Below are 24960 nucleotides of genomic sequence, written 5' to 3' on the forward strand. Positions count from 1 at the left end.
GACTGTCAAAGGTTTTCTTGATTGCATTTATGTATCCTTTGACTCAGACACAAAAGCTTGAGCATAAGATGATAGGTACAATCCATTATGAAGTGATGGAGGCCTGCAACTTTACTTCTATACGGAAAAGACTATACTATTGCATAGGTCAGGACAAGTCTTCCACACACCCTGTGTTGCAATGCTGTACTGCACTCCTGTACTTACACACAACTTCCCCAGCAAGAATTACACTGCAGTATTATTACCAGGGTATCACTTGTGAGAAGAGCTATTGTTGTCATAGGCTTCCTAAAAAAACACAAAGTTCACATCAAGATTATCAGTGTTTTTGTTTTTAATTAGATCAAGAAAAGTACTTAAATCCATGAAAATGATTAGGCTGCATTATGGTTGATCGGCGATGGGTGATTTGAAGGCTTTGTGGTGATCAGTATTTAATGTATTGAATAAGTAGGCCAAAACTAAAAAGAAAAGAAAATAGACTCCACTGAGTGACTTAAAAACCCCCACACATTTTCCATTGTAGACCAATGCATTCATTTACAAAAAAGTTATTTCGTCACCAAGGTAGATAGGCGATACTAGGGTCGCGTCCGTGTAATCTGCGCTGCTCCACCAATGGGATCGGTGCGATTCTGCAGATCTGCGCAGAACTGCGGAAATCTGCGCTACAACAACGCGTCCTAATGGTGAGTCGGCTGCCGGGTCTGCGGCAGAGGGTGGTATTTCCGCTGTCAAATTTCAGTCGGATCAGTAGTAAATCGTCCATTGCTTCCCCGAGCAGCACCCTGCGGCACCGGCGCAGATATATGTGTGTAAACAACAGACGCATCCCACAGTAGGTGGTTTTCTCTGAAGGCGACGGATTTTCGCTTGCAGCCGATTATCGAGGACCAAAATCTCACAGTAAGTAAATCGAGTAAAACTTGTCTTTCAAATGAGAGTGGGTTTGGGCTTTCAGCATTTGGTAACTGCTTGCTCCAAACGTGCAACTGTGATAAGACCTGAAAAAAGTGCTTTAATAGTGAAACAATTTCAAATAAAATACAAAAGAGAACAGCAACAATCCTGCAATTGATTTCTACAACACATACATCAATGTGATATTAGTGTAGACTGGTTTAATCGACTTTCAACAGTATACATCATTAGTGGTCACTGGAAATGTAATCTCCAGTAATATTTGACCATTTCACATATCTAACCATCACCATAGTTTCTTTGAAGCCTTTTCCTGTTTAACTTGAATTTTAAGTCAAAATGTAACCAGTTGGGGAGCTGATGAGTGAGCGTTTAAAAAGTTACATTGACTTTGTTGCGTCGCACATTAGTTTGCTCTCCAGTGAGTTTATATATATATATATATATATATATAAACACGGTTGTTTTCCGAAACCATTGAAGTAAATCTGTCGTTTGGGTTTGAAATTAAAATGAATGTCAGGGGCACTGAACAGCTAGTTTTATGATGAATTGTGTAACGGTCTTATTTATGATTTATTTGACGTTTCATGACCTGATGCCTTACTGAACAACAGCAGGAAATTAAAAACGCTTCATAATATTATTAAAAATTACAGATTAACTTCTACAGATGGTTGTGTGTAATTTGGAGCCTCGATAAATGTGATGTAGTCAGTTTTTCAACCGCTTTGAAAAATATGTATTAAAATATTAGTCTTCCTTTCAGTAGCTGGACCCTTATTGCCTTTCCATTTAAAGAAAACGTTTAATAATAAACACAACACATCTCTGTTACTGCCTCATGAGCATCGATTTGGTTTGCCAGCTGTAGCTACAAATGGGCACCACACTTATTGATCTTGTGCATATTTTAAGTGTGCACGTTTAGACCCAATAACTGTTTCCTTTCATTTTTTAACGTTTTAACTTCACTATCAAACTTATGCAAATTGTCTCTGATTTTCATGAATTTTGAATAATATTTTGACAGTTAACTCATGAATAGTGCATTGTGTGCTGCTTGTGCAGTTAAGCAACATTGCAGCATAAAGATCTGTTTGTTATCCTTGTCATGTGCAATTATTCAGTTTGATTTGCAGAACGTTCTGGATGTTTCATGTAATTGCTAGCATATTGCTTAGATTGCTTTTAATTGCACAGGCCCTGAAATTTCAACAGTGTTGTTTTAGGTCATCAAGAAGCTACCTGATACTGTGAGTCACTGGCAACAAAATCAAAACTGGTTGACAATGGAAACATGTCACATGTTTGTGATTTCATACTTCCAAAACAGCACATTGAAGCACAATGCTTGTAAAAGAGAACTGGATAATGTCACAAATAGAAAAGTCCTGATTCCATCATGTGTACAATTTTTGTGTGTGACTCTCTGGAGGGAGTTGGTAGACCTCTGAATATCCAGTCTACTGATGAACAGCAGAATCCAAATCCTTTTAAATTCATTCATGTTTTTCTGTGTGAAATGTCTGCTCTTTTAATTCCTCTGTCTTCTTTCCATCGGTGACCTGCTGTTCAAATGTGTCCCATCTTAAAGAGTTTTTGAACAGTTTGTTTCATCTGCACATGACACATAGTAGGTTATTTGCTCCGAGCTTTATTCCATATATTAGGAACAAATCATGATACTCTAGCTTCGGTTGAGGATAGCAGGAGCTGTCTTTAAATCAACACCTATAAAGAGCTCAACAAAGCTCTGTAGGAAAGCATGACATGGCATGAGAAAGCAAGAAAAATCGAACATTGCAACATCCTGTTTCGTTATTTGCAAATGAATGCTTTCAGAGAGCTGCTTTCTCTAAATCCATTCCTTATGGCTAAAACACATCCATATACTTAACAAAAATGTTGTTTATCTTGGACAACTATAGCTACACTGACATTTACCATATGCAAATGAATGTAGGGGTTTGTAACATGTGCATACATGTTGGTGTTACGAGACAAGGAAGGGATCGCATAAACATTGCTTAGAGAACACAGAAGAATATCACTGTGTGTATGGTATTTAGGTAGTCATTTGTTAAAGACACATTATGCATTATGCTCCTTGGATTTACAAGCTACAAAAAGCATTTTGGAAAAATTCTGGAATCATACTTTTTTTGGATTTTCCTTTAAAAATATTTTACTTAACAGCACAGACATATGTAACAATACAGCTGAGATGATGAATAAAGGTCAACTTCTAATGTTTTTTATTACATTAGCCATTAGGCTACATCTTTACTTAACCTCAGTTTGTTTTGCTTAGCTTGGGAAGATGTGCATTTGTATGCTAGGGAGGGGTACCAGAGTTTGAGATTTTAGTAGATAAGCTGATAAGACATCAGGGGCTCTCAAAAACCTCCTTGAGGGCAAAATGGAGAAACAAGGGTCTAGTATGTGAACGCAAACAAAATTGTAGTTTTATTGCCACATTCTTGTAAAATAAATAAATACAATTGCAGATAATATTGCATTGCGTCCGACTTAAAAAGCATACAGCTTTCAATGTGATTCAGAATCTGAACGAACAAGCACTGTTTTGTATTGAGCTTCTAAGACAACTCATGACTAAATGTGCTATATATTTGTTTGGTGCGTGTTTCATGTCCTCATGTTTTAATCAGGTTTTTTTTCACCATTTAAGGTCTCTGTGGTACACAGGGAATGAATGCTGAGCATGTGTGTTCTTTTATGTTTGCAAACTAGTGTGTCCTACACTGTCAATCTCCAAATTGAGATTTATTTATTTATTTAGTAGCAGATATTATCCAGTGCATTTCAAAGAAACATTTCAAAACATTAGAAAGTGCAGTAATACAGCCAATACTAAATATAATAAGCATACATCCTAGTACAGGGGTGGTCAACCCTGTTCCTGTAATCATACAAGTTTTACAGGTCCTTCTGAATTATCTATCACTGGATACCTTGAACACATGGAAATTGTGAATAATTAAGCCCAACAATTGGCTCAATTATGCAATTAACAATGTAGATGAAACTAAAACCTGGAGGCACAGTGGGTCTCCAGAACCAAGGTTGGCCTTTCCTGCTTCAGTACACTGATCTAACAAGTGCACACAAAATACAGTTAAGTCTTCATTATGTACTATTTGCAGTAAAACAAATAAATTGCTAACAATACATAAATAGAAGGGAGTATAAGGAATCATAGTTCAATAAGAGAGTGCATAAGAACAAGAGTGCTGAGCAGCCCAGGGTGTTTGGCTGCTGTGTTACAGGTACAGTTTGAACAGATGTTTTCAGTAACCTCCAGAAGGTGGTCAGGGACTGTGCGGTCTACTGGAAGCATGCATTTAACTTCCAATCAATTCTGACTCCTATGAACTGCCTGTGCCAGTGATGTCACACTCCTACCAACTAGGTTTGATTATTATTTGTATTGATATATACTCATAGGTTTTATTGATTTATGCTTGTATCTTTGATTTGTAATTGTATTTGTAAAACTTACTCATTTGGTATTGATTTGTACGTATGATTTTCACAATGATTTCTGAATGTCGTCCTAAGCCAGGCAGTGAAATGGGAAAATGGTTTCTTGCACAAATGTATTTGTTAGTGATCGGTTTTGAGACGGTTTAATGGAGGTTCGATAGAATGGTTGCAAGCTTTAAGTACCGCTAGCCTTGTTTATACAGCACCACAGTTTCCTTCCTACAGTGAGGGAAAAAAGTATTTGATCCCCTGCTGATTTTGTACGTTTGCCCACTGACAGAGAAATGATCAGTCTATAATTTTAATGGTAGGTGTATTTTAACAGTGAGAGACAGAATAACAGCAAAAAAATCCAGAAAAACGCATTTCAAAAAAGTTATACATTGATTTGCATGTTAATGAGGGAAATAAGTATTTGATCCCCTATCAATCAGCAAGATTTCTGGCTCCCAGGTGTCTTTTATACAGGTAACGAGCTGAGATTAGGAGCACTCTCTTAAAGGGAGTGCTCCTAATCTCAGCTCGTTACCTGTATAAAAGACACCTGTCCACAGAATCAATCAATCAATCAGATTCCAAACTCTCCACCATGGCCAAGACCAAAGAGCTGTCCAAGGATGTCAGGGACAAGACTGTAGACCTACACAAGGCTGGAATGGGCTACAAGACCATCGCCAAGCAGCTTGGTGAGAAGGTGACAACAGTTGGTGCGATTATTCGCAAATGGAAGAAACGCAAAATAACAGACAGTCTCCCTCGGTCTGGGGCTCCATGCAAGATCTCACCTCGTGGAGTTTCAATGATCATGAGAACGGTGAGGACTCAGCCCAGAACTACACGGGAGGATCTTGTTAATGATCTCAAGGCAGCTGGGACCATAGTCACCAAGAAAACAATTGGTAAAACACTATGCCGTGAATGACTGAAATCCTGCAGCGCCCGCAAGGTCCCCCTGCTCAAGAAAGCACATGTACAGGCCAGTCTGAAGTTTGCCAATGAACATCTGAATGATTCATAGGAGAACTGGGTGAAAGTGTTGTGGTCAGATGAGACCAAAATCGAGCTCTTTGGCATCAACTCAACTCGCCGTGTTTGGAGGAGGAGGAATGACCCCAAGAACAGCATCCCCACCGTCAAACATGGAGGTGGAAACATTATGCTTTGGGGGTGTTTTTCTGCTAAGGGGACAGGACAACTGCACTGAATCAAAGGGACGATGGACAGGGCCATGTACCATCAAATCTTGGGTGAGAACCTCTTTCCCTCAGCGAGGGCAATGGGTTGTGGATGGGTATTCCAGCATGACAATGACCCAAAACACACAGCCAAGGCAACAAAGGAGTGGCTCAAGAAGAAGCACATTAAGGTCCTGGAGTGGCCTAGCCAGTCTCCAGACCTTAATCCCATAGAAAATCTGTGGAGGGAGCTGAAGGTTCGAGTTGCCAAACGTCAGCCTCGAAACCTTAATGACTTGGAGAGGATCTGCAAAGAGGAGTGGGACAAAATCCCTCCTGAGATGTGTGCAAACCTGGTGGCCAACTACAAGAAACGTCTGACCTCTGTGATTGCCAACAAGGGTTTTGCCACCAAGTACTAAGTCGAAGGGGTCAAATACTTATTTCCCTCATTAACATGCAAATCAATTTATAACTTTTTTGAAATGCATTTTTCTGGAGTTTTTTGTTGTTATTCTGTCTCTCACTGTTAAAATACACCTACCATTAAAATTATAGACTGATCATTTCTTTGTCAGTGGGCAAACATACAAAATCAGCAGGGGATCAAATACTTTTTTCCCCCACTGTATATCAAATGTTTAGAGGAAAGTTTAGTCACAGTCAACTGACATTGCTGTAATTTCACTATAGACTGTTGCATTAGGGTCATATGTAGCTGGGAAGGTAAGCTGTGATATTAAGAAGTATTAAATTTACATTAATACAGCAAGCTGTTTAATAAGGTAAATCCCAAAATGCTATACATGGGATAGAAATTAAAAATGGTAGCTCTAATGCAAATGTTTCCAATTTTGTTGGACAGATCTTAAATAAATTACAATAAGACACAACTGGGTCTTTCCCTATTGTTAGTGTATAACTCTAAAGAGATTTCCACAACAAGCTGTCTTTGAAGTACATACAGCTGTGTTATAGAGAGAGGCAGAGCAAAAACATTCTCGCAAACAAAGACTCAGTGATTTCAGCAACTTCAAAGTCAAATTTAAATTTGTTGGAAGCTTGTTTTAGTCCACGTCAAACAAAGATTTTTTTGTTGTCCACCAAGAGCAAATATTTTATTTTCTCTGATGGATGAAAAACTGAAGTACACTGAAAATGTCTGCAGCGGTGTAGTATTTTGTGGTTTACTGTAAGTCTTTAATTCCGGAGTTGTGTAATGAAATGAAATGCAATGAATGTGTTCCTGTTTGGTGCAATGGCAGTGCATTACCAACAAAACAAGCAAAGTCACACTTTGAAATCTAATGTTAAATGATTAATCGTTCTTTGGTCTGTACATGTATTAGGTATTTGTTAATTACATCCCACTTTTTTTATTTAATTACTCGTAATTTTGAGACATATGGTGGTACATAAATGTCTTCCATGTTAAAGTATTAAGGTATAATACACTTTGTATTGTATTGTATTGATAAGGGCATCTGCCAATAAATAAATAATAATAATGTCTATGAGACTCCTGACTTTTGACAGTACTAAAGCAGACGTTTTTTATTTTATTTTATTTATTCAAACATCCTTTTCAAAGTGAAGAGAATAACTTTTTTAGTGTCAACTACATTACCTTGCATGGGCTTTGTCTTGTAAATTAAAAGGATTGAAGCTGTTATTTGGGTTTATTTAGGGACTGCTTAATGGCAGGAAAACTAAATTGGATGAATTAGTTTAAAAATAAACACTTCTTTATGACACATTTATGTCATGGTGTCATTTATATCACTGTGATGTTATTAAACGCTAGCGAAGTCTCTGTTCCAGGAAACTGTTGTTTGAAAGAAACAATAAAACAGCATTACATGGCGCCTTTCATATAAATAATCATAATACGAATCAAGTTATGTTTGCATACGTCTATTAAAGATACATTCGCTCTCTGATTTAATTTTTTTTATTTTGTATTACTCTTCCTGTCATTCTACTTTGGTTTTAAACCTAATGAAAGTAATTGCTAGTGTGGTGCAGCCATTTCTGCACAGGATGTGGAAACAGTCAGTCACTGTGCAGAGAAGGAGGCAAAGGAAGATAAAGTGAAACGTGCCAGGTACTTTAAAGGTACAGAGGGCTTGATAAGTCTTTTTTTTTTAAATCGGTTTCTGTAATGTTTAGCCCATTTAATTGTACTCTATTTACAGTATTAATGCAATTATATAGTTTCCATAAAGCTTAAAATAAAAACAGCAGTTGAAGTTCCACGTAGCTGTGGCCAACTGATGCTGTAGTTAAATCCTGCTTTCTTTTCAAAGTTGACATTCAGGTATAATTTCCACTGAGAATCTGTCTATTATTATTATTATTAGGTCTCTATTTAAAATATCTGTCTATCACCAGTATCTTTGGTAAACTACAACTATAACACTTAGAGAGCTCTTTAGTAGTGTGTTGGGAAAGCTTTGTCAAAGCAAACTTAATTTGAATCATAGAACGCACACCATGAAGCTTTTTGAGTTGACAATTATTGGAATGGTACAGTAATCATTTCAAACTGTACAACTTGGCTCTTATTCGTAGTTTTTCACAGTAAAGCTGATGTGTCAGCCAAAGAACAGACAGACAGCTTTGCGTGAGGACTGCAGAGCCGTGCAGGTGTGTTCCAGGTGTTTGTCCAGACTGCTGGATTCACATGCTGCAGACTGGACTTAACCCAACAATAGTGTAATCATGTATGATTTTCTGTCCTTGTTTATTCTATATTTCTTAAGCAGACAGGGTGTGAAATTATCGCATTTGCTATGAAAGGAAAAAGAAGAAAGCAGCTTGACTCGTCTGTTCTATAAGGCAAGGGTACGCTAACAATTCCTCAGTATGGCACACAAATCAGTAGCTAATACCAATGGAAACATGTTAAGACATTCTGCAGTGGGTTATGCACTAAGAGCAATTTAATAAAAGGAATGAGAATGGAGGAATAATCTGAAAAGGTACAAATGTTGTTTAACCTGTATTTTTAATCCTATACTTTAAAGATGTAATGATCAAAAGATACATTTAGAGCTTTACACATTTCTGCCTATTTTTATCGAATAATTTTTCAGTTCCGCTTGGTGAATGCCAGATTTCTCCTCAGCATTGCTCTGAAAGTCTGATCCTACTCACTCAGATGGTATACCATGATTATGTTCACATGCTGAGTAGTATGAATGTTTAGATTGTAAGAATATTCCCTTCAGAATTCATAAGTAACTTGCTAAATAAATAAAAAATGCTACAATGTCTTTATTCACAAAGCATCTGGAAAACCACCTTAAAACTTCAGCAGCAGAGGAAGTTATTTCACTTTCTTTTTTTTTTTTTTTTCCTTCTGTAGTCTCCAGAGATAAGAAAAAAAAAATGTATATAAAAATAACAACCAAGTCATGAGACTAAAGGATGACATTGTACACATTCTTTGAGCCCAGCCTAAAGAAGCTTTGAGTTGGTGACAGTGCCATTTGCTGGGATTGCATCTGGGCTAGAGTCGAATAACGGTAACATGCAGGCTGCCGAAACCATTGATCCCAGAAAATCCTTTAAATCTTCTTGGATTTGTTTATTTTCTTTTTTTTTTTTCTAATGAAAGTAAGATGCAATACTATTTACAAATGTGTGTGTGTGTGTATGAATGTGAATTGCAGAACATTGTTGGGGTTTCTTAATAATTGCAGGAATATGGAGTTTGATACAATAAAAGTAAGAACTCTGACTACGTAAATTAAGCCTCTGCTCGTGTGGCTCGGCCCTCAGAGACCTGTGAGCTCTATCATTTCCACAGTTAGCTTGAGTGGGCTCTTCTCAGCTTGCCTTACTCCACTGACCCCTGTGGCTAACTGGGTGGTTGTGAGTCTTTTCTTTTAAATGTTATTAGAACAGCATTAGCCCTCCCTGCTAAGCCTACTCCCTATGAATTGTGGAACGAACAAGACAATGGACCGATTTTGTACATTTCAATGTCTGTCTGTGAGTGCGTCCCCTCCCTTTATTCCTTTATAATAGTGGTTTTATTATAGCTGAGTTGATTAAAAGAAAAAAAAAAAAGGACAACTCCATATTGATAAGGAATAAAAGAAACAACACATACTGGATGTTGTCTAGTTGAAGATCATATTTGCTTTTTTTGTTTGATTAAGGTAAAAGGTACACAGCTTCTTTTTTGGTTATTATTTGAGCATTTCTGTTGGTCCTCATTCCTCTCATCTTTTAATTTACCTGTGTTGTTCTCTTCTGCCTATTCAAACCGTAACTGCTGTTACAGCTCACTATTAATACATTGTACACTATTTGATCAGATAAATATGACTTCCAGACCCCAGTTAGCATGTAGCTCACACCTCCTTTCCAAATAGAAATGACACGGGTCCCCTTCTATTCCTCTTACCACACATAAATCTTGCCAACTGAACCACAGAAAATAAATATTGTGCCTATGCTATAGAATCCCAGAGGACAGACCTTGTCTCTCCCACAATGTTATGCTGTGACTTGTTTTTTTTTTTTCTTACTAGTATGAACATCCTTTCAGAAAACTTGCATGAAGTCTTCTTCTCACTGAGGGGACACAGACACTAGATACTTTTCTTTTCTTTTAGCTCAGCTATGAGTGTAGGTGCCTTACCTCTTTTTTTAACAATAGAGTGATGATCAGAGCATGTCCTCTTGATTGTCGCTGTTTTATTGTGCCTGTTGAAACACAAAATTCAATCATTGTTTCTTGTGGCAGTTGACAGTGGGTGATTGTGATATTGTTTTTAGAATTGTCATTAAACGAGATGAGCAATAGGTAAGAGATAAGCACACTTGGAGCTATAAAGGGAAAGAAACTATCAATTTCCATCAGATCAAGACTGTGATTGACTGCCTATTGTGTTAAATGTCTGCCTGCTGTATTTCTGGAGAAGAAAACAAGAGGCTCATTCACTGAGGAAATATGAAAGTAGATGCCAAAGAAAACACTTTATTAAAATGCAGATGCACAGCAAAGACATTACAGAATGAGATTCCAAAGGTAGCCAGAGATGATCAGACACGGGTCGAGAATATTAAATGTTTTAGTTCTACTTCTTTAAGGAATTTAGTTTTTAAAGAAAGGATTTTATGTTAAAGAAATGAGTATCAATCAGGATACAAATGATCCACCTGGTATTTGTGTTTCATCAGAAACTGACAGTCCAACCTCCAAACTGGCATTTTATTTGAGGTGTATGATAAATAACCAGATTTGTTTAAATTGTATTTAATTTACATTTAGTACATAAGGCATAGAATTTTATTATCAAATCTAAAAGTTGAACAAATTAATTGACCCTCTTCTGTATTTTACTGAAGGTAAAATAAACATAAATTTACATTATGAGTGACAGAAAAACAGTAACAAAACCATATCAGTAACCACTTTCAACAGAACCAATACATTGATGTAGGAGTGGTTTGACACTTTGTATGCATGGCACTGGAAATGGAGTGGGTTTAATAAGTTCTGCTGCCCCTCCTTACCTTATATAAAGAAACCTGAATATCTTTTAATTATCAGAACAGCAGTGCTCGCCCATAGGATAGACACTCATTCACTGCACATCGTCGGCATAATGAAGTCCTGGGATTCTGGGAAATGGGTGTATTGCCAACTCAAGGTTAATGTTTTTTCTTGTGCTTTGTTAGACCATGGCACTTGTGGCACCATGACTTTACCTTTGCGCTGCCGAGTCCCTGCCTCCTATAGAAACCATGCAGCTTTTATAAGCTTTGGCACAGATAGGTAGATTTTCTCTCCTGCAGAATGGCAGTGTTGCTAGGAGATGCAGTGCTTGATTTTATCCAGTACCCCAAGTCCTACTGCTCACCAAAGCAGACGAATGCTGTTGTGAATTTGCACATGGTTTAGTTACAAAGCAGTTGTTCCATAGTGCCACAACAAAAATGTGGCAACTGTGAAAACCTGGTTCATCCCAAGCAAATTACAATATTCCAGTAGGGCATGGGAGCATCTGTGTATCCCCTTTCATTCAACAAGTGACACTGGGCATTTGCACATGCTCTTCCACGGTCACAGCTGAATGTAGGGGGTCAGTTTCCACATTCCTCCTCTCTTGGCATCTAAGAGTTCATTTCTAGGGTTCTCTCTGGCATCTACACACATCCTATCGACTCATTTAGCACCCCTAGGCTGTTGTACCTCATGTTTATGCCTTATTTGCCTACAGACAGCCTTCCTCTGCAGAATTAGGAATTATATGACTGGTTCAACCTCCTTGAAATCAACCTACTCTTGTATTTTCTTTTATTAACCCTTTTTATAGTCTTTGATCTTTTGATCCATCTCACAGCTGATCCTGATGTGTCTTGTCTATCTGTCTATCTATCTCTTATATACTCTTTGAATCTATTTATATATTTTTTAATTCTTTTAACTATAGTAATGCTCTCCTCGGCAAATGAAACCTGAGAATAGTCTGAAAGGCCTCATGCCATATAGTTACCTTTGTTATTGTAACTGGCCTTTTGTAGTGTCTGTTTGTTTGTTTGAGAATCTTTATAGAACACAGTTAGTTCAGATTTCAAGCTACTACTGTATTTATGTGGTTTACAATGTCGGAAATCTTGAAAGGCATTGTGTCCCATTTCATGTTGTATTATCAATATATACTGTAATTGCAGCAGATGTGAAAGTACATGGAAGAATTGAAACTGTTTCCATGAACACCCTTTTATCTGGGAAAGACTTCCCTCTTGTGGAAGAAATGAAGACTGCAAACAGTATTTCAGCTCCGTAAGGATGAATCCATATACTCAACACATTGCATCCTCCAGGGGTTTTCCCTCTGTACCATTGAAACGATAATTTTGGCACTTTTTTGGCCTCAGTGCTTTTATTTACACATTTAACACTGCTTATAAAAATACTGAATTGTATTTTTTCCCAATTCAAGTTTAGTTAATCTGTTTATCAGTTGCACTTGTATGTTTGAATGTCTTAAATAAACATTTTGCTTCATTTATTTAAACTTTCCTCCTGCAACATTCCTGATTTAGATGACTGTTCTAAAAATGAGGGTGTAATTCAAAGCTGCGAATGGTATACAAGACTAAAACTGATACTGTGATGTTTGTTAGGAAATGTAAAGTTATTCTGTTAATGTATGGTTAGGTTTATATTATCGTGGTTCAAAACAATGCTGCGAAAGACACCAAAGAATGAAAACCGACAGTATAAAAGTGTATCACAATTGCTAATCTCTTACCACTGCAGTGTGACCATGTGAAGTTTCAGAGAGAAACCTTCAAAAGGTTTTCAGTATTTGCAGTGAGGGGCAAGTCAAATAATTGTGTGAATGTTTTGTGTAATTATTGGCATTGCAAATAAACAAACAGACATAGGTGTAACTACACACTTTTTAGCAGAACTATGTGCTGTTTAATGGTAGCTCTGTGCTTTGACTTAATTAGTGATTTCTGTGTTTAACAAAAGGCCAGAGAAATTAAGGATTCTGGTTATGGCATAAATTCTAGTAATTCCCTGTTTAAAATAATCCTTTGTAACACTGCAGTTATTAGCGCCTTAAAAGGGCCCATCACGATTAGAAATGTATAGGTGTGTCATCTCCTTGATTGTAGTGCTGACATTCAAGAAGAAAGATTATGAATGTCAAACAAGTTAGGCCTATAGGTACACATTGGTGAATATGTTTCTGATATTTTAATGTACTGCCTGATTATCAAGGTGAACTGTGATTATTTCACTGAAGGTTTTCACCATTTCATTAATCACTCAATATTCTTTCGGTGTTATACAGAGGAAGGGATATTTCAAATGTATGTCATTAGATGTGCTCATCACAGACAGACATGATACAAAGATTGGTTCAGCTGACTTTGCTCTCCTATGCAGAGTTAGACCTACATCTTGTGCCTTGATTGAATGTATTTGTTTTTTGAGAGATGGCCATAGCTATATAGTGATGTTCTTTCAGCTTCTTAAACTGGTTAGAGATGATATATTGAGTTGTTCAATAATGTTTTTTTTAAAAGGCTATGGTAAAACCCTGAATATGAAAAAGTTTGTATTTCAATTATATTTATTTATGGTAAAATACCAAAGAGTTTAAAAACTAGTGATATGATGAAATAATATTTTAGTTCTGCCAGTGCTAGTCAGTATCACATCAGGAATAGAGAATTCTGTAATAAATATTATTGGATTATATGAAATCTCAAATATACCTTCATAGATTAACTGACTGAGTGTTATTCTTTTGAAGATATTTATTTCTGAGGACTTCAGGATGCATAGTATTACAATGTGGCCATGTTGTTCGCATCTACCATCAATCACTGGTGAATTAATTTTTTTACCTTGATAGACTATGGATTAAAATTCAGCATCTCAAAGTCATACTGGCCTATCTGACTCTATTATATCAGGAGTGCAGTTATTTTACTGCAGTTAGAAAAAGTTGTGAAATGTTTGTTTTTCTCCTGCTTGAAAATGTTTTCACACATACAGTATGCAAAAGGAAACCAAGCGCTAAGTGTGAAAGTGGAGCATTGCATGCCATGCTGTGGCATAGGATACAAATACATTCTCATAGCCATATAAAATAAGATTCATTGTATATTAAACAAGTTGAGCATATTATTGTATTCTTTGAAATATAGTAGACCTAGTTGCATAATTTATACCATGATTTACCATGATTTTTGCCCAGGTTATTAAACCGTGGAAATTGTGTACCATCCCTAATAATCAAGTAATCCAGAATTGAACCATATCATGTCCTTATTATGCAATAAGAGTGTTTTTAAGAACCAAGTAGGGCTGTGCGATATGACTTAAAAATAATATCTCGGTATTTTTAGAAGTTTGGACCATACACGATATATATCTCGATATTTCTTGTTTTTATCCAATCGAGCCACAAAATAACACCAAAGACATTCAAACTACAAGTATTTCGTTAATCCTTCAATAAGCAAAACTAACAAATACATGCAGGCTGTCATGGTAAATATATGCAACACATTACAGGGCAAGTGTTGTGTGATTACTATTACGTGCGTTATGTTATGGGATATATATTTATATATATATATATATATATATATATATATATATGTTTAAAAATAGCGGGGGTTACAATAGTTTTATATAGAACAATTATCCGGTCAAGGAAGGACGGACAGCAGCTCCCGTCTAAAAACAGTCCATATTCACCGATGTCTCAAATGATTTATTAGAGAAAGTGAACATCACAATGCCTACGCGTTTCGACTTCTCTTCCTCAGAGCACATGGACACGCAGCATGATTTACTGTCACACCAGTGATAGTGATCACGCAGCACATGCGCAGTAAAGGTCCAGATTCAGGCAGATTGAGCACAGCCGGGTCTATAGCGGCGCATTAACATCTGCTGGACAGACGTTTCTCCTGTGACTGTCGCGTCTCGATTCTGCTGACCGGTACAGCACGATGTTAATACAAAATAGGTATTATTATTATTATAATACAACTGTTGAACCACTTCACCATCTTAATAAAAATAAAATGATACTTTCTGCATGTGTTTGCATTGCTTTCCATTTATTTAAATGCAAACGTTATTATTAATTTTATACAAATGATATCAGTCTAAATTAGCGGGGGTGGGGGTGCTTGCAGATCGAGTTCAGCCCGGCGACGAGAGCGGGGCGGACCGTGTGCGCCTGCGCATTAAAGCATCACTTGGTCGTGTTGGTTATTGTGTGTCAGTTCACTCTCCTGCACCTCTGTTTGTGTTTCTGATGCTCATTTCAGCCGCATCCGACACGTGAGGAAGAACCGGGAAGAACGCAAAGCGTCCTAATGACGAAAAATACTGCCGTAAAGTTTGCAATTTGCGACACTACGATATAAACGATAGAGCATAATATGAAACGATAGACGTTTTTCTATCGTCATACGATATATATCGTCATATCGCATAGCCCTAGAACCAAGGCTAAACAATATGAAAATCTGATTAATCCTTTAATAGGTTTAGTTGTATTAACATGGTAGAAGGGTCGATTGAATTTGTAGGAGCAATGGATTCTAAATGTATTAGATTGATATTTAGTTTCTCTTCACATCTGCCTGTTCGAGGGAGTTTTTAAAATATTGTTGTATTTGATATATCTGTGTCGTCTGTGCGATTGCTCTTCTTTCTAATCATATGTTTTGGCAAGTTCTCTTGGGGCTCTTTCATTATAAATTGTGAAGTACATAAATAGGCCAAATAACATTCTTGTCTATATACAGAGTCTTTACGGTTGAGGCTGAGGTCATGGTTTACAAAGCATATTAAGATGTAGCACATTGTTTGGGTGGAATGCTATGAAATGGTTGCATTTGTTTGTCTGTTTGAGTCCAGATATGCAGAACAATGCAGCATATTTGTATAGATTTTCCAGTCTGTGAATAAATCCAGTTCCAATTCATATAACAAGGAAGATGGTAAACGCTTAACATAGTTGTGCACTATTGCACTTCAGAGGTTTAAAGTATAACATTTTACCAGTGTTAGAACAGGTTACTTCTAAAATTATTCATTTGAGAAATTCTACTGAAATTACTATTTCTGGATTCCCTCTTGTATGTCTTATACAATTACATCTTTATATGCTTTTTCTAAGGTTATTCAATAATATGTCATTAAGTTATTTAATGCTCTGGGTTAGGGAATCAAGTTTTATTTTAATGTTAAATTGCCTGATGTACAGATGTTTCTGCTCAAACTAAGGAGCTGACTTAAGCACTATAAAATATTAAGTTAACTTGATTTCCTTATCAGCAGTGTCTGTAGGTAACACGCTCAATGTGAATCATACTGTCAACAGTGTGGAAATGTATTCATTGTTACATAATGATGGCTTTTAGAGGTAGCAGTGAGCGGTGAGCTGCTGAGAAGGGGTTTAATCTTCACACCCTTTTCATCTTACAGAATTAACTCTCTAGAAGTTATGAAAGGTGGGAAGAGTATCATTAAAATAATCTGTAGAGCTCCCATCATAATTTGCTTCATCCTGTCAGTTAGAAGAATTGGAGCTGAAATACAGAAGTGGTGTTAAGGGCTAATCAAGTAATAACCACCAGAGTTTTACCATTTTTGTCACTGTGACTGTAAGTGGCAGAAAATCAAATGTTCCGGGGTGTTGATGCCTTCTCCTAACTAGTGCCATGTATAAAACTTTGTTTTGCAAGATTTCCAAAAGATACTATAATCAAAGATCTCAATAGTTGCATTACAGAGGAAATTCTGATTATTTTTTTCTTACATGCTAGATAGCAGTATATGCTGCTGCTTTAAGATAATCTTTTTGGGGCATTCACGGGGTATTTCCACAAGGAAAGTTTTTAATTGGCAGATACCACACACTTTCCAGATAACTTACTTACTACTGCTGAGAATTGCACTTTATAATTACCCAATTAATTGATTTATTTGGTCTGTTAAAGGCTGTTGTGCTGACTGTGGTCATTGCCTTCTTGCAAGTCTCTGTGATGCATTACTTTAAATCTGATGACTTACTCCAGAAGTAAAAGGCATGTGCTGTCAAATTAACTCCACCCTGTTCGGGAGCTGGGGAAGTAGAAGTGTAAGGAAGAGAATCTGTTTGCTGATTACACTTGAGACAGCAGAGCTTGTCTCAGACACTGGGCTGTAGTCGCATTTGTGGGAGATGGAATCCACTTTCATGCACCGATATTTCATTTGCTGACTTCACAGAATTTGTTAAACTTGGACTGGCCCTCCTTTTTTTTAAATTTGGGTACGGAAGTTAAATGCTTCTGCTTTAAGTGCACATCGGCTGCATTCCAGTCTCCGTGTGTTCCACCACAAGCATGAGCTCTGAAGCAGATGAAGGTATGTCTTCATGAGTCTGACCTGAGAGAAGTGGATCATTTGAGATTTGCTCTGAATTGTGACTTTTCAGGCTGATTTTCCATGGGTAGCACAGAAGCTATGTGCATTGATTGTGTCTCATAAACTGTGCCTGACACTTTACTTTCACAGATTTTCATGTCACTGTGCTCTAAAGTGATCGTGATCAGTGGAACTGGGAATATGAAACCTTTAGAACATTATAAGTGAAATATGTGACAGTCATGACAGGAATTTCCTAGTGACTTTAAGATTACTTTATGCTTTTCTTGAAATGGCTGAAATTTGACTGATTTACATCTAGGAAATATAAGAAAAAGAGAAATTCTGGAATTCACGCTGCAGAAAGTGTTTTTTGTCTTCCGTTTGTTGATTTTGTGTGAGTTAGTGGAGTTAGGGGAAATTCTAGGGAAATAAGACAAAATCTAAAAATGAGAAGGACCTTGTGCACGGTGAGGAAGTAAGACTATACTTAAAGATTCAGTATTGCTCACCAAAGTCTGTTGCAAAACTTAATTCCAGAAATAGCTACACGATTGATACATTCCTGGAACAGTTGTTGCATTCCGGTAACAGACGTTTGTATAAAAAAAAAAGTAAAATGTGATATTTATGGCTTAATAGCTGTCACATAATCAGTTAAATCTACACAGAATGTCAGTATAATGTTGCTTTTCATCTCTGCGTTAGCTTTGTGTACATATGCTTTAATCAGCGGACATCTAAAAAAAAAAAACTCCAGTTTAATATGCAAGCAAGTGTGATTCATTTGGGTGTATCTAATGTCTATGTGTTATATGTTTGTTTAAATGCATTATTTTTTAATTCTGAGGAATGTCATAATATTTGTAGTTTGTGAAGGGGTTAGTACCCACCACAGTATGGTTTTGCCCACCGCTGTAATTTTCATTTTTTGTAATTGTAGTTATAATTTTACTTTGTAACCTGTCTACATTTGTTATTATGATATTTTAACTATCAGTAACAGTGGTTGAGAGTTTTAAGCCTGACTATGTTTTTTGTTTTTGTTTTTTGTTCTTGTGAAAATCCTTCCGGTTCTTTTTGAGTCGACCACTAGTGCCTTTTTTAATTTCTTTCTGGTGCATGTGTGGTGCCGTTTATTAACCTTTGATCAATGGCTGTGCATTTCTGCCAGCCAGCACTGGTCTGGACATGGCTTCCCTTCACTTCATCAATGTGACAGTATGAAGTGCTCACTAGGGATATCATACACCTCTCTAAGAAAACCTCTGTTCTTGCAACCTAGAGCAGTTTTCTGAATGCATTTTTTTGTATGTTTACAGGAAAGAATGCAACATTAAGCTAGGGCAATTATGAAAAACGCAGACTGAATTACTTAGACAGGCACTCACAAACTCGTCACCTTTACACTTCCTCACTTGACAGACCTTGTAAAGACTTTTATAAATCTTATACTTATCACATTATACTCCTTATACAATCTGAATTCGAAAACAATGTTTTAACCCATCCAGAGGTTTTAATGCACTGTAGGTTAAAATATCATGGCAATTCTACATGCAACTCGGGAATTAATATTAAAAAAAACTATCCTCCTTTTCCTAAATATGTGAAACATTTCCCCCCCGAGAGACTGTGTTGTGATGAGTGCCCCTCTCACAAAGGTCTGCAAAGCCCAAGTGATATTATAATGCCATGTACATTCTAGCTAGTTTGCCGACCAAAAGGAAATCATAAACCACTCATTTTCTATAAATGACTTGTGTGTGAAATACAGCTTTATAGCACACTGCAGTGGTACAAACACTGTGATTGGCACCTTCGGGTTAGGGAGTAAAATGATATGTTAAGTAAAGAAACATGCAATTTTGTGGAGTGCTTGTCACACATAATTACATTTCTTGACTTTCTCATGTGACGACGTTGGATTTGGTAACAGCCACATATGTTATGCTGTGTGGTGTTTTTACAGTGGTATATATCACAGTTTGTTTTGCAGGTCTGTGGCAAATGGAGCAGCAAAATATATTATGCCTCCAATGTGCCATCATTGAACTGTCGTATAGGTCGTAAAAGGTTTTGTATAGTTATGACAATGCATTCAGTACCCATGTTCATTCTAAAGGTGCTGTGTCAGAAGATAAGGGTGATTGGGAATACCTGGCTATAATGTTGATGCCGTTGCTGCTCATTGAACAGGGCTCTGGCCAGAATGCTCACTTAGCTGCTATTGCTCTCGGTTGGGTTTCTTGTTTTGCAGTATGAACACTATTGCTCAGTGGCTAGAGTATTAGGTGAGAGTGAAAGTGCAGGAAAATGTAAGAAGTTAATTATTTTGAAGCACGTGTTCAATTTAGATGCATGGATTTGTCCTGCTTTAAAGTGCTTGTTTGATTCTCTAAAAATATCTTAAACCCTTATACTCCTGTCTGTTACATTTAAAATGTTGATTTAATTAACAAAAGCAATTGAAGTAAATCTGTCTTTTGAGGATAGGCTATCTGCCCCCCCCCGCAGCTCATATGGTTTATAATATCTGTGGTATGTGTAACTCTCACAACCTCTTTAGCATGTAGCAAAACTTGACAAGTATATGTTTTCATAGACGCAGATGTTCTGTTTTACTGACAGTATTAAGAGGAAGGTTTTTTTTTTTGTTTCCATCAGTCTGTATAAATACATGGAAAAAGAAGCAATCACTTCTATTTTTCATTTAAGGGTTCTACAGTGAAGACTGTATTTGCATGTCACTGTATACTTTTTAAAAATGACTTCACTTAAATATTTCACATCAAAGATTGAAACCTCAAAATGCATCCAAATATCAGTAGCCATTATTTCTTCTTAGAGATTTTCTCCTGCAAAACAGCCATAATTTAAGTTATCCTGCTATCCTCCCTGTTGGAAATGCTGGCCTCTTGCAGTGATCATGAGATTTAGTTTTGTGGGTTCACGACAATGCAATCCTTCATCATGCCTGTGTAAAATGAGGTAAACCATATGTTCATCACCTCGGGAAATAGCACGCATGGCAATCTGTGAATATATATTATCAACCTTCCAAGATATCTAGCGTAGACATGCAGAAAACTCGCACGCCTAACTAAACGCACATTGGAAAGCCTTCATTAGACAAAGTTCTCAATAAGGTCTAATCTCTCTTTTCTGTTTTTTATTTTTTTTGTTTTAACGATGTAGTCAGATGCTGTGCCTTTGAAAGCTCTGTATTCAGCCTTGAAAAGGGCCTTTTGTTCTTGGTTTTATCACATGATAGAAAACTCTATACTCTAATCACAGAACTGCACTGTTTACCACAGTCTTCTCTTGAGGATTTTAGAACTTTTCTGAAGATTTAAAACTATTGTGGAAAAGAACTATTCTATTCTTTGCATCAAATTGGCTTAGAGAGAGGTTATAGCTCTGAATTCAACCTTCTGCACAAGTATCATAAAATGCTTCCTTATAGAATATAATAGAATATAATTACTGCAGATTCCAGTGCTTTGTCAAATAAAATAAAATACAATTTATGTTTTCTACAGTTTGACTACACCTGTGCATTGCTTGACAGTGGTATTTCCATGAAGTACAGTTTTTAGGTTTCAAGGAAATAGATGTTTTTTTCTTAGAGGTTGAAAAAGTCTCATCCCGCATATGATTATTGATTTCCCTGTTATTGTTAGGACTACACAGATAACTTGTTTGTCTGGTCTGTAAACCATCCAGGTATATCTAGTAGAACAGTGAAATAGTGATCCAAAAAGAATTTTTACCTTTATGATGGCAAGTACTTCCTTTTCAACATTTCTCCAGAACCATTTCATTTGTGTACAGTTAAAAGGAAACGCCAGTCAATTCTATTACAGTTGTGCAGTCTCTCTAACTTTGTCACTATAAAATGTAATTATAAGACTTGTCCTTTTAATAAACTTGTCTTCAAGCATAATCTAAAATTTGTGCTCACTTCTAAACTTTCTTGAGAAAGCAGTACTTTGGTACATCTGTACTTTTCTTCTGAGGCATTTTATTGGCATTTTGAGTTTAAGTTTTTGTTACAATCTGACGAGTCTAATATAGCAAATGGAAATATCAGACACACATTATGAACAAACTGTTACTCCTGAAATTAAATAAAACATGAGTAAAGGAGATGGAATAAAACCCAGGTTTGACAATAGTTTTATATGATTTTGTTGGCAATAATATAAATTGGGTGTTATGAAAACATGGTTAACTAGAGCTGTATATTTGAGTATCATAGTTTGAGTCATTTCTTTTTTCTTCTCATTTACACTTTCACTCTATGGTCTTATTTCTCTTAACTGGGAATCAGATTTCAGCTGAAATAGCAGTGGGTCCACTCTTTGATTGCTGTTCTATATTTTTCACAATAAACCAAAAGATCTTTTATAAATCTTTTTATGCAAATTAGTTTACTCTGTACCAGCTGTCTTGTTAAAAGCTTTACATTTTGAACAGCCTGATATTGTTTACTACATTTACCAATGTACATTCAGGTGTATTTGATGTAAATTATAAAAGTGCTTGAAAAAACATATTTACTCTCATTTCAATTTTGCAGTGGCCACAGATGTCTTCAATTCAAAGAGCCTGGCGGTTCAGGCGCAGAAGAAGATTCTGGGGAAAATGGCCTCCAAGTCCATCGCCACCATCCTGATAGATGACACCACCAGCGAAGTCCTGGACGAGCTCTACCGAGTGACCAAGGAGTACACACAGAGCAAGAAGGAGTCCGAGAGGATCACCAAGAACATCATCAAGATCGTCATCAAGCTGGCGGTTTTGTTCAGGAACAACCAGTTCAACGAAGAGGAGGTTGCGCAAATGGAGAAGCTGAAGAAAAAAATCCACGTTTTGGCCATGACTGTCATCAGCTTCCACCAGGTCGATTACACCTTTGACCGCAACGTTCTCTCCAAACTGTTGAACGAATGCAGGGAGTTGCTTCACACGATCATAAACCGGCACCTCACAGCGAAATCCCACGGACGCATTAACAATGTGTTTGATCATTTTTCGGATTGCGAGTTCCTAGCCACGTTGTACAACCCTTTTGGACCGTATAAACCTCATTTGGAAAAAATGTGTCATGGTGTCAATAAAATGCTAGACGAGGGAAACATCTGAGCATTTCCTCTATTTCCAGAGCAGTTTCTTTGACAAAGAACACAGCTGGCTGAAGAAATAGGGGACACTAGCAGGACTGAAAGAATACAATATCCTGTGCACCGGACATGGACCATTTATATACCTAAATGAATGCCTCTGCTTATGCGTGTATTGAATACAACCCACTTTGCCACTTTGCTGTGCTGTGCTGAGAAGAATATATATTTGTATCATATTGCTCAAAGCAAGCATGATCAGTGGGGAGGCCTGTTGATCACGGCATAGTAGTAGAGTGACTGTGATGGAGTATAGAACTAATACATAGGGACACAGAAGTGCTGGAAATACTCTTAACATCATGCAATACGTTTAAGTTAAAGCTAGAAAACCAAATCCTGTTCTGCCTTGTGATCAAAACACAAGGGGACAATGCTGGGGTGAGGGGTGGGGGGGATCTCAGCCAGACTGCCAAATATCTGGTTTGGTAGGATAGATTGTTGGAATGTAACGAGGGAGCGTTGCACCAAAAATAGTTGAACATGGTTGTGGTGCACCGTGAGTTCACCATGCCCTGCTTCACACTCTGTGACTGTTATGAGCGATTTCACATCTTCTGTGCTACAATCATTTTGATTCCAAATAAGTTAAATTCAGTTTTATTCTGACCGGAGACTATATTTATAAAGGAGTTTTAAAAATACATGTCTTTTACTAAATTACTTGGGAATTGAAACTTGATGACCTCCAGCTATTGAATGTGGAAAACTACTATTCTGTATTATGCAATAAAGTCCAGAAAGTAGGCTAAATGCTGTAATATATTAAATGTGACAACAAGGAGCGATTTGTTTTTTTTTTAAGAAGCATGATTCATCTCAGATATGTATCTGCAAAACTGTTGCATTCTGAATAAGTACAACCACATAGATGCTAATCAGTCATGTTTAATATTTTAGAAGCTATACAGTGTAACATGTATTTTGTGATACGTGAACTGTAGATATTTCACTCATGCTAATGTGATGTGGAAATTTGCTGTGAACAGTTTTTTTTTTTTTATTATTGCCATTCCTTAAAATGTACTATTTTAAAATATTAATAAATAATGTACATATAAAGAGATGTTGTATTTTACTGTGTGATCATTTTTGGTTTTACTCTTACTGTATTGATTGCACCATATCCACCCTGACTCAATGAGCCCATTAGGGACATTTTGTACATTAGATTATTTAACTGCCAGTCTGAGGAATGTGGCTGTTCAGGAGCCCTTCCCAACAAGTGGATTTGCAGGAGCTTTGCACATTCTTCCCAATCTGCTTTTAAACCCCATTCAGGATGGAAATAAGACCATAAATCTTTTGCAGTCCCGTTTTACAGGTGTAGTAACAAGATAAACAAATAAAATTGCAGATCTCTAGAGGAAATGTGGGTTTTTATGAAAACACCTTGATTGTATGCTGGGTCTTTACATCTCTGCAGCTTTGTATAAATTCACTTCCCATCTGGAGGTATTTTCTTTTGTCTTCCTTCAATCCACTAATGTAATAGAATGTGGTTTGATTTGGCAAGACAATGAAGGTGGTAGTTAAATCAATACTTTTTAATATTTATAGATTATTTGAATTGCCATTGAAGAAAAACTCTGAGAAGATCGATTTTGGTAATTCATTAAGGGAACAATATCCTTGATTTAATTTCAGAAAATGTCCTAAATATGTAGATTAAAGGAAAATCTTTGTCTGGACGCAGACTGTGCAATGTGCTTCACTGGATGTACTGGTGTCTGGTCCATGTCAAAGGAGGGAAAGTCACGACCATGTATAAGGCTGTGAAAAAGTGTAGTGAGCATTGCCCCCTGCTGACCAGAATGCCAACCTTACTGGAAGGAAAATAGTAGCTTTAACTTCCTGCAAGTCCCATTGACTTGTGAGTGTCTTTCTCTCATGTCACAAAATATGGTAAAGTTGTAGTGTACCATAGTAGTAATATGGTGCAATGTAGTGTAATATGGTAAATGTATGGTAAAATGCAGTGTGATGTACTGTGGTATAAGTATAGTGTAGTGTATCATCATGGTACAAACATGATAAAATGTAACTTGTATTAGTATGGTAAAAACATGGTAACAATGTAATGTAATAAACCATGGGAAAAATATAGGATTTTGTTTTAGCTGATGTCATGCATATGTAGTCATTTATATCATTATAATTGAATTGTAGAATTTAAAACAAGAGCAGTGATGTTCAGACTGTACAATGCACTAGTTAGAGCTCATCTGGATACTGTGGACAGTTCTGGGCTCCA

General features: G+C 36.7%; 1 protein-coding gene across 2 annotated transcripts; it reads left to right on the forward strand.

Moving 5' to 3' along the window:
• Positions 1-726: 726 nt before the first annotated feature.
• Positions 727-23772, forward strand: LOC136754984 (tumor necrosis factor alpha-induced protein 8). 2 transcript variants are annotated; one of them, XM_066711313.1, is made up of 2 exons: positions 727-909; positions 22103-23772. In XM_066711313.1, coding segments are annotated over exons 1-2 (567 nt in total). In that variant the 5' UTR covers positions 727-908; the 3' UTR covers positions 22669-23772. The 2 variants fall into 2 exon arrangements, with proteins under 2 accessions (XP_066567410.1, XP_066567409.1); XM_066711312.1 differs by lacking the exon at positions 727-909 and adding an exon at positions 17266-17520.
• Positions 23773-24960: the final 1188 nt, after the last annotated feature.

Source organism: Amia ocellicauda, chromosome 8 (genome assembly GCF_036373705.1).
Source record: "Amia ocellicauda isolate fAmiCal2 chromosome 8, fAmiCal2.hap1, whole genome shotgun sequence".
In the NCBI taxonomy this organism is placed as follows: Eukaryota; Metazoa; Chordata; class Actinopteri; order Amiiformes; family Amiidae; genus Amia; species Amia ocellicauda.